General features: G+C 34.9%; 2 protein-coding genes across 2 annotated transcripts; both read left to right on the plus strand.

The window, feature by feature from the left end:
* The first annotated feature begins 9,027 nt into the window (after positions 1 to 9,027).
* Positions 9,028 to 9,498, plus strand: LOC100638559 (ATP-dependent DNA helicase Q-like 3). The gene has a single exon (XM_019999360.1). It carries the CDS (start codon positions 9,028 to 9,030, stop codon positions 9,496 to 9,498), a length of 471 nt encoding a protein of 156 aa, XP_019854919.1.
* Positions 9,499 to 9,600: 102 nt separating this feature from the next.
* Positions 9,601 to 10,176, plus strand: LOC109583870 (uncharacterized). The gene is made up of 2 exons (XM_019999371.1): positions 9,601 to 10,077; positions 10,128 to 10,176. Exons 1-2 carry the CDS (start codon positions 9,623 to 9,625, stop codon positions 10,165 to 10,167), a joined length of 495 nt encoding a protein of 164 aa, XP_019854930.1. The 5' UTR covers positions 9,601 to 9,622; the 3' UTR covers positions 10,168 to 10,176.
* Positions 10,177 to 10,873: the final 697 nt, after the last annotated feature.

Here is a 10,873-nt window from a genome sequence, read left to right on the forward strand (position 1 = left end):
TTTTCATTTACTGTTCCAGTTTGAAGATGAGGGAGTGTCAATTATTAAAGAGAATGAAGTTACTAGCAGAACAGATGATATGGTTTACAGTCTGGTTACTCTTAATAATGATATGGTTACAATTATGTACATGTACATGTATGTAAGTTATGTGCATGAAAAATTAGTGGGTCAACCTTTTTAGGCTTTAGCTGTACTCTTCCTCCAACAATGTGTCCACCTTTACTAGAGTGGTTCAGAGCTAACACTAGAGCGCAGACAGTCAAGTACCTTCTTGCTAATTGTGTTAGTTGAGGAAACTGTAGATCATTTGCTTTCCACCAATCAAGTGGTGATAGTTCTGCATCTAAATTGGGGAAATGTTTGTACATCTTAGTTTCTTTGTCTAGCTTTTCTCTTGACGGCAGTGAACTGCTACTACCATCATTATTCCTAACTATAGTACCAAACACTTTTCCCCATGGAGTCTTATGCTTTTTGAATGCTGATTCTGTTTCGACCTTATTTTTGGTACTTGTGGTTACTGTCGTCATTTGTGATATCTCAGTCTTTACTTTCTCTATCATCTTATTGAATCTAAGGTCCAGGAACAAACACACCTCTACTAGTTGTTTAGTAGCAGCATCATACCACAATTCTATATTATCTTTGATTCTTTTTTTATTTCTGTGCTATGTGTGTATATGATTTGTGAGGTGTTGTAGTAGAGGAATAACAGCAGATGCAGTGACTTTTTTTCTTTCCAGCTAGCAGATCTGTTAGCTCACATGGTGGTGCAAGGACAAATCTAAGACATCATTGTCTTGCTAGGTAAGTACCAATTAAGCTGTACTGTGGTCTGCACTAAGTACTTTCCTTAAAGCTTCTTTTTGCTCCATTATTCTCTGTGAACCATATCATATACAGAACCCCAACCAGTCTTAATGTCTGCTTTCAGTTTGTGAGTAGGGAGATTTCTGTTCTGTTGCTCATTTAATAATTGTCTCCTCCTTTGCCAGCTACATGTATATGAAAACTAGCAACTATTTGCGACAAATCTATAGTACTCGCTCAGTCCTGTGATCATCTAAGCCATGCTGGACAGCCAGGCCAAGATTGTGTGTGAAACAACTTAATTGGCAACACCCCAGTAGCCTATAAGCAAGTTTGATATTCCTTGCATTATCTGTTGTTATTTTGCTACTTGGTCTTTAATATCTAAATTCCAATATTGCAGTGTGGCAAGCTTTATATTTTATTACCGGGGGATCTTCATGTGAAAATGATGCTGACAAGAGATTTCTTGAATTTCCTTTAACTGAGCTTTCATTCTGGTGTAGTAGGAAAACCAGCCTTCTCAATTCCAGAGATAATCTTGGTGTGCTCTAACACAAGTGCACTTGCTGGAGTCAATGCTTGCATATGATACATTTTTACTTCACACGTGATATATTTTTTCACACTTGATAGATTTGTGTTGCAACAAATATTAAGAACACCACGTGACGTGTGGCGAGTCCAAGAGATAATAAACATACGCCTCTATAAACTTGCCTGTAAGTGGTACTGTAGTTTCCTCTATCACGATAGAACTGGGCTATTGCTATCATGATATCGAAGTGCGTTACTATCGATTGAATGCTACACGTTCATTTTCATTCAATTTCATTTAATTAACATAATGATTGGGCAATAATAAATATTGTCTAACTAGTCCCGATATCTCATTTAGATATCTAATATAGCCTTCATTAAAACTGTTATATGATTTGTAATACACAATGGTTTTTAATTTTTTTAATGGTTCGTAGCCTAGAACGTATAGTACACATTCATTTGTCTTGTTTAGTAGTGGTACCTTTTATACTACACTTATACTAAGAGTTATTATATCTCATTACTAAATATTGCCTGTATATCTCATTACTAAATATTGCCTGTACCACTCATGATAATAACAAGTAATAAACAATGTATCAGTTTCATTTTATTAGATATGATATTACTTGTAATTAGTAATGTGGTAGCGTTCTTAAGCAGGATTCACCCCAAAACAATATGTTATAACTGAATATCATGAGAGTTAAAAATATTCAGTATATTGCCCTCTCTTAAATTAATGTTGCCTGACTTAAAAGATCATTATGACGACAGTAAGGCCATTATGATTAAATTCCTTGTTTCTCAGGCTCCACCTAGATACAGGCAGGCACTAGTTATTTGAAGTTTTACTGTGAAAACTTAGGGCTTCGGGCAATCCTCACACTGTGGATAGTAATTTGGATCATTTTTATCTCATAAAGTGTACATATCTGTTTAAAGATCATATTAGGCCTTTCCTTGTCTTAACTTTCAAAAAGGCTGGCAAACCATTGCTTGGTTCACTTTCTGATCTCAATCGCTTCTAAATCGTTTCTCTCCCCATCATCTCTTGTCTATCATAACCCAATGGTTTTATAGCAACCAATCTTTCATTCACCAAAGATGGAATGCAGCGTTTCAAAGTAGTTATGTAACCTGTTGCTAGCTGTGAGAAGGTTGTTTGGATCACATGCTATTTGCTAAACTGGATGGGGTAGGCTCCCTTACATCAGACACTTTTTCAGAACTCAGAAATTTATGATAATGATTCCAAGCAACAACATTATGTCAAAACCACAAAACAGCTGACTTGTCCCAAAGATATACTGAAAGTAGTGGAGAACACACCAGCCATCTAGACATCCCCCACACAGACACTGGGTAATCAATTCTTTAATACTTGATTTAATATTTCTTTAATAAATAAAAAGATACAAGTAAATGAGCTAATTAATGATTCTTCCGTCACTAAGATCAAGGTCAAAATCATAAAACCTATAAGAATCAATGAGATCAACTGAGATCTTACATGACAGAAGAGCTGTGACAAGTGTTCCTCTTGTCTTTGAAGTGTGACTTTTATTAAAATGGTAGCTAATGTTCCCATGCATCTAGAAATGGAAAAATGAGAGGTGTAAATCATTCATGTTCCACTTAGATGATTCTGTCCACCTGAGAGAATTTCTCTCACTCGGACAGGATAGATACAGATAGAACTTGAGGTCCTCACAAAATCAAGAGCTCTAACTGTTGTTTGATAAAATCAAATTGACTTCATGACAGATAAAATACACGTATAAAGACTGTATAATCTATATTATAATGAGACTGTTTCTAATAAAAAAATGTGAATCTATAGTGCATTTATTTATCTCAGGATATCATTTACAGTGTTTGACATGTCTGGACAAGGAAGTTATAGAAATTTGTTTTGACTGTTCCTCTCTTCAGCAAAGTACTTCAACAGTGTCTTTAAACAAAGGACCTCTTAGTTAAGAACTGTTATATGACATAAGTGAACTTGTCAATTCGTTACTTTCTGTTAACTAAACAATATGACAGTCATAATACAAGTGAATACCAAATGGAGAAATAAACATAAAGAAAAGAATAAGAAAGAAGGATAAATTAGTTCTGCCAAACTGTTTCCAAACTGAAATGGGAAGATAAATTAAGTTGGGAAATTAAAGGACAGTACATACTAGGTATGAAGCCACCTTTAGCAGCATCATCAAAGCTGTGTTACTTATAATAGATTTATATTGTTGCATTTTATCACTGGCCTCATAAATAACTTTATTTGCCATGTCTAAGATTATACTCATGTATAATGGTCTACCATACCTTGTTTAATTTTGTAATGCATCAATCACGTATATTTTGACTGATTTCTTTAAAATGTTTCCACTAACTAGCTATTCAGTAAAAAGTAGTATCTATAAATTAAATGTTGAAAAAACCACTTGGGATGCCTTTGCTCTTATCCTACAGTCCTGGGTACCATACCAAATGTCAGCATTACCAATGTCTGAATCATGAACCTCAATACTTTTACATTTTTTCATCAATTTATTCATTTCCAGTTCAATAGCAATTAAAAAACCTTCCTGATCCCTCAACAACATATTAACCAGAGGTTGTGTAACAGAATCAGAACTAGAGTGCTTGAACTTACTGAACCAATATGGATATAACAGACCCAGACCACCAGACCAGACCAGAGTAGCTTCTATTCAAATGAATGTCATCTACAAAATGCCTAGCATTATGTTGAAGCCTATGATTATCTTCAGCATCTTTTTAAAGTCTTTAGTTTGTCATTTGAACAATGTCAGTTATATGAGCACAGGCCGTTTGAGCTGGCAACTCACATTTGATGCTAAATGATAATAAGAGACAGTAATGATTCTGATTCTGATGCAATCACTGATAAGTACTTTGGTATCATCAATGAGGAGGACGACAATGATGATGTCACTTCACCGTAATCTATTTCAAGTCTGTTGAGGACAAATCAAAGGAACTATAGGAACGTTGTACTGAAGGTTCCTTTTCCTGTTCCATGAGTGACAGGTTTTAGACATGGCATTAGTGTAGCAGGTAGGTAGTTAGGTTCATTACTAACCCTTATGAAATCCACCAATGTTCTATTTTCAGATGAAATGGATATACATTTCTACCATTAAAGATGCATCAATTATAGACTTTCATAAATTCATTAAAATCTTTCAAATTTCAAACACATTGCAAAATCATCATAAATTTTGTCAGCACCTTTCTATAATTTACTTGATTGTTTTTTGTTGCCAATGGTAGACTTCTCCATTGTTTTATTAGTCAAGTTTGGAGCTATTTGCAGGTTTGGGATTAGGGTGTTTCCCTGAAACTGATTGAAGAGTGAGCTCAGTATTATACTTGATATCATGGCAGTGCTGCTTGTAAATTGTGTTGCAACATGGCATGAGGGATTGGGTATTGACACTATAGGGCGTTAATTCTTGTAGCTAGTAGCTAGTAATTGTATCGTATATATAAGAAAGGATTTTAGAATTTTAAATGCCAAGCCCCCTGGATACCAACATGGTGATCCTTTGCTATAGCTATGGATGTTCTAACAGACAAGGAAAACCTAATATTAAGTTTTTTCAGGTTTCCAAAGAACAAAGAAAAAGATGAATAAAGGCTGTCAGACAAAAAAATTAGACGCCTTTTTTTTCCCGCATTTGTAGTGATAATTTTGTAGGAGGTAGGCATCATTATTAGTGCTGTATCACTGACCATTTATGTATAATTATTATTGTACAGGTACATACATGTATGCTAAGCACCTTAGTTTTGAGAACTATTTTTCCAACTGTATTTGTATTTTAAGTAAAGGTGAAACTGAGTGATCCATCAGGGCAAACAACGTACAGATTGGATGGAAGCCAGTCACCTAAATGACAGTGATTAGGAGGACACTCATGTTCAAGAGGATCAAGAAGATGACAGTGATGTTGAGGATGAAGTAGAAATGGAACAAGATGAGGTTAATGATGAGGTTAATTGAGATTGTCTAGTGCAAGAAAATCATGATGTTGTTGAACTATTGTCTGATGAAGAGAATGGTACTGAATATGAAATTGGCATTACAGAAGGAAATGAGGTCCCATTAGATCGAACTGATAATGAGCTTGAGTACGGTAGTAATGATTATTCATACTTGGTTGATGAAGATACTGAATTAAATATTGGAGAAACAGAGGAGTGGCTGTGTCAGAACTAGATTTTTGGGAACTAAAAGATGAAGTGGATAAATTGGAGTATCTCTTGGAGTCAAAGGAGATTGAGATAGGTGAATTACAGCTAGAGAGCTAACTTATTTGGACACAGATTTAGATGATTATTGATTTACGTATTGAATGTTACCTCTAATCTCTTGTCTTGACCCCATCTATAATCGTAATTTGTCATAATTTCTCTTTATGACAAATTCAGAGTAATTCCAGACATTTATTATATCAAGGAATTTATCGAATCTTCAATAAATATGGCAGTCTCCTCTGCATCTTCTTTCAAAAAAAGCCTAATGGCATTAGCAACGGTTGAACTGAGTGTCTAAAGATTATTTTGTGCAATTATTAAACATTATTCTTTAGAATAAATGTTACCTAGGCAGCCAAGTCTACTCTCATTTTGGAATAGTTGTTCAAGAAGATGTGCTCGTGCTTTAATTTCGGAAGTGTTGTTAAGCCATTATTAGAAATAGTCATCTCATAAAGCTTCTTGACATGATCCCATGATACAGATTTTCCGTTTAACTAAAAAAATGATATATATTATACTATAGTATGTATAGTTTGTAGATCTATATTGCTTTCTTACTTTCATATGTCTTTTGGGATTTGCTAGACAATTTCTAGTGGTCTTGATGAGATGTGGTGTATCAGAAAAAAAGTAAACGTACCTCTTGTTTTCACTCAGAGGATTTTAAAATTTATGCGTCACAGAACCTGAGTTGTCACCTATTAGCTTTAAAAACCTTCTGTTGGCAGAGTTTCCATCTAGTGTGATGGTGGTGACCTTGAAACCACATGTTTCTAATCTTGTTATCGCTTCCAAAAAAATTGGAAGCAACTGTTCTCCAGTTAGATTGGTTGACAGGAAAGATGCATAAGGAAAAGTGAAGTGATTACAGAGTCCTCGAATCATTATGACAAGCATCGTCTTTGCTAGTGTTAGTGTTTGTATGTAGGTAGCGTGATTGTTTTCCTGCTGATTGTTGTACTTCGCTTCTAGTTTCAACAAATGGTTGTTGATGTCTCCAATGTCACAAAATCCAATCAAATCACCAGTATTCTGGTAATAAACCAGGTCCTCCTTAATGTACATTTTGTCAGCAATTAAACCATTGTGCTTCTGATGTTCTTCTAAAGTTTCAGTTTTGGAATCAGATATTAGTTGCTTGTCGAGCTCTGCTGAAAAACCTGGATACTTTTATAATAATATGTATTACAGTAATTATAAAAACACAATATGGTAAGAGTATTCATAGCTTTTTCTCCAACAGGATCAATTTGTTTTATTCAAAAGGTTATGGAGGGTGGGTGGTGATGCTGTTATGGTTGACCATGGTTTTAACATTGTTGATGAATTAGCTGTAATTGGAGCTAAACTGATTGTTCCTGCATTCACCAAAGAAAAAAACAGCTCTCTCAAATAGAAATCGAAGAAATGAAGCAAATTGCTAAAAGAAGAATACATGTTGAATGTGTAATAGGAAATTTAAGATGAAATACAAGATTCTGAGTACAACAGTTCCTATTTCATTAATCAAGGCGAAACATGATCAACCTTATGCCTTATGTCCTATTGACAAAATTTTGATTGTTACAGCAGCATTGACCAATCTTTCTCCCTCTGTTGTACCAAAATGACAATGTTATTTTTATTTTAATTATTTAATCTTAAATTCAAAATCAAAATGAGTTTAAAGAATGAGCTAGACTTAAAGGAGACATTGAAGATTATCTGTGTTAAAGTGTGCGTTTCTGTTAATTAATAAATTAATATGCACAAAAATCAATGCCTTCATTTCTTACGACAAGTGGGACAAAATCATTTTCCTTTTGAAGCTTTATCAAGTTTAACACAATCCATGTAAAACCATTCAACTGTACAGGAACTATTGTCACAGGCTACCATTTCTCCATATTCTCCCCTTTCCTACATAGGCAATATATGTATCATTTATGCTTGCACTGCAAGGCTCTTCAGAAGAAACAAAAGTCTATGTGTAAGTATCTCTGAAAGTAAATACTCAATAAAATATCATTTTAGCTGTGGTAAGTGTTTGCTTAGAAAATCTTCCTTCACAATGCATTGTACAAAAATACCTTTAGTCGTCCAACAAGTAAAATCAAGATATGGACGTTCGCATAAAGACAGTTGTACCTGAACCTGAGCATGATATTTATACTTAACATCAAGTGTAACATCAAGTGACACTTTCTATGATTGATCTTTCTTTAAGAAATAGTTCTTATTGGCTAGTGCTTCAGGACATATGGGGAATCATTACAATATTTATAGGTACATCTAACTTCAATCAGAATCCAGCACGCTCATACTTCAAATTGACATGCTTTCTACCAAATTCAGCCAAGTACTGCTTGATTCTTGCATCTTCATTCTCTCTTCCACTCTTCAAAACTGGTAAGTCTGCGTTCAGTTTGTCATACTGCAGTATAGCTTTAATTTTGAATTTTGGCATTGTTCGCCAGCTATGGTGAATAACATCATGGAAGTGAGATGCTGTGATAAGTCCAGTACGATAATGAAGCCATTCCCATAAAGTAGTTTGCTTGCGAGTAGTGAATTCCAAAAATGATGCTTCTTTGGAAACTTGACTCTCAGAAAGGTTTCAGAGATAAGCTTAGTTAAAGCTGTTTGTGAAAGAGATTTGTAGTGGGGTATATAGAATTTGCACAAAGGAAAGGTATTGGTTTTTTTTAATGTTTTATGATAAAAGAAACTTGAGCAACAATTACAAAGAATAGCAGCCTCAAAGATCACAAAAATAGCACAGAACAGAACATAAGAAAGGACCAAAAAAATGACTATTTATAACACAAATTGATAACAAGATTCATAATCATAACTACTTAATAATAATTAATAATAGTTAAATAATAAGGAATAATCGATTACATTACAACATTCCTCCCTTCTTAAGATGAAAGATATGGTCCATAACGATCAACAGGTCATCGAGGTCTTGTGGAGCGACGGGCTGCTGGAAGAGGCTGTGGCAAATTTGGTGGAGGAGGCCTCGGTTGATCATCCACAGTAATTGGGGATGGTGAGTACCCTACCCAATCATCATCTAAATCAGCATCATCTGGTTCGGGTGGTTCACAATGTGGAGATCGATATCTCAACTGATCAACATGTCATCGGAATTCAATACCATCAGTGGTCTTAACAATGTAGGAGACTAGTCTCGCCGCCCAGACCATTCCCCAGCCTACAGTCATTTGGGTGGACAGCGGGGAAGGGTCTGGTATTTTGCCTTAACTGCAGTTGTTCAGAAGGAAGCCATTGATATGAGCAGAAATTGATGACGTCACACCGGATGTCACGTGCAAGTCACTTCCTGCACACGTGGTATGACGTGTTCCGCTTTGCAGATGGATTGGATATAATATTATGGATGTAAATGTTGCTGTAGTAGAAGCAGGGAAGAAATTAGGATACTATCCATTGAAAGACGAACAAACACTCTGCATCAGCAAGTTTGTCGAAGGAAATGATGTTTTTTGTGTCTTACCCACCGGTTTTGGAAAGACAGCCTGCTTTGCTTGCTTGCCACTTGTTTTTGACTTGTTACACAGCAGGGGTAGTGAAGAGAAGTCTATTCTCATTGTCATTAGTCCACTCACAGCACTCATAAAGAATCATGTTGAGACACTGAGGAAGAAAAGCCTTGATGTTGGTTATTTAGATGCTGACAGTACAATTGAAGTTAAATCTCATGTGCTGAAGGGGAAATATAGTATAGTGCTTTTGAGTCCAGAAATGTTGCTAGGTAAATGGAGAAGTCTTTTTATGAATAAAGTGTATCAGAGGCGTTTAATTGGTCTTGCTATTGATGAAGCACACTGTGTTGTTAAATGGTAATTATATATAACATTGTTATGTTGTTTATCACACCTAATAGTTTCAGTTGTTATTATATCATGCTTCTTGTAGGGGTCTTACTTTTCGTGAGTGCTTTGCCAGGATTGGTGAAGTTAGGAGTTTAATGGATGCCAGTGTTCACATATTGGCTTTAACTGCAACAGCTTCAACTTCACTAAGGGAAAAGGTTTCACATCTCTTGGGTATGAATACACCATTCCTTATTGTTCAGTCTCCTGATAAGATTAATATAAGGTATACCGTGCTTAAAATTGGAAGCTATGATGTCTTCTTTAAACATTTACTTAATGATCTAAGAAGAATGTGTACTCTTCTGCCAAGGGTTATTATATTTTGTAAACACAAAGCAGACTGTGCCAAATTATATACATACTTTAGATGTAGCATGGGTGACGAGTTCACAGATCCATCAGGAACATCACAGTTTCTGCCAGACCATCGCTTAGTTGATATGTTCTTTTTAGGAACAGAGGCTAAAATTAAAGAGGCGATAATATCAAATTTTACAAGACCATCACGTTTAAGGATAGTCATATCAACTGTTTCATTTGGAATGGGGTTAGATTGTCAAGATGTATGTCTAATAATTCTTGTGGGTCCTCCGTCAGATGTAGAAATGTACGTACAAGAGATAGGAAGAGGAGGTAGGGATGGAATACCCTCATATGCTATACTTTTGAGCACATCAAAACTACTACAGCACTGTTCTGAAGCAATGATGACTTACACAAATAATACTAGCATTTGCAGGAGAGAATTACTTTTTAGTCAATTTGACATGTTTTGTAAAGCATCATGTAACATGGGATGCAATTGTTGTGACATTTGTATTAGAAGTTGTACTTTTCATAACTGCAAAAGCAATTTGCAAGAACACTATTCATTCATACCATTATTCTTTGGTTTAAGTTAATGATTTGTATTATTTATGATGTTTGTTTGCAAAGATTAGTGTGCTATATTACCCATTTAATTTATTGTTTTCATGTCAATGTTTCCTATAGGGTTTAATGTTTGGAATAAATTCCTTTGTTTCAGTTAATTATCTACTCTTGATCTTATAAACAGTTAATCTTGGCCAATCAACAATATTATATTATATTATTGTTTCAAATCCTTTACTCTATGATTAACATGATTAATATAGTATGTTTCGAAGTGACTTTAAGTGCTTCAACATCCAGTCATGTAATGAAGCCATTTCAAAATTAGAAAGAGGTTTCTTCTTTAGGGCACTATAAAGCCTTGATGAATGAATCACTCTGTTTTGAGTATATGTAAAAATATTACTTTCATTTAACTCTCTAAGAATTATGTTCATGTCCTTATCTGAACTACACAATGAATGTGTTCC

Source organism: Amphimedon queenslandica, unplaced genomic scaffold, assembly GCF_000090795.2.
Source record: "Amphimedon queenslandica unplaced genomic scaffold, v1.1 AMPQUscaffold_13274, whole genome shotgun sequence".
Classification (NCBI taxonomy): domain Eukaryota; kingdom Metazoa; phylum Porifera; class Demospongiae; order Haplosclerida; family Niphatidae; genus Amphimedon; species Amphimedon queenslandica.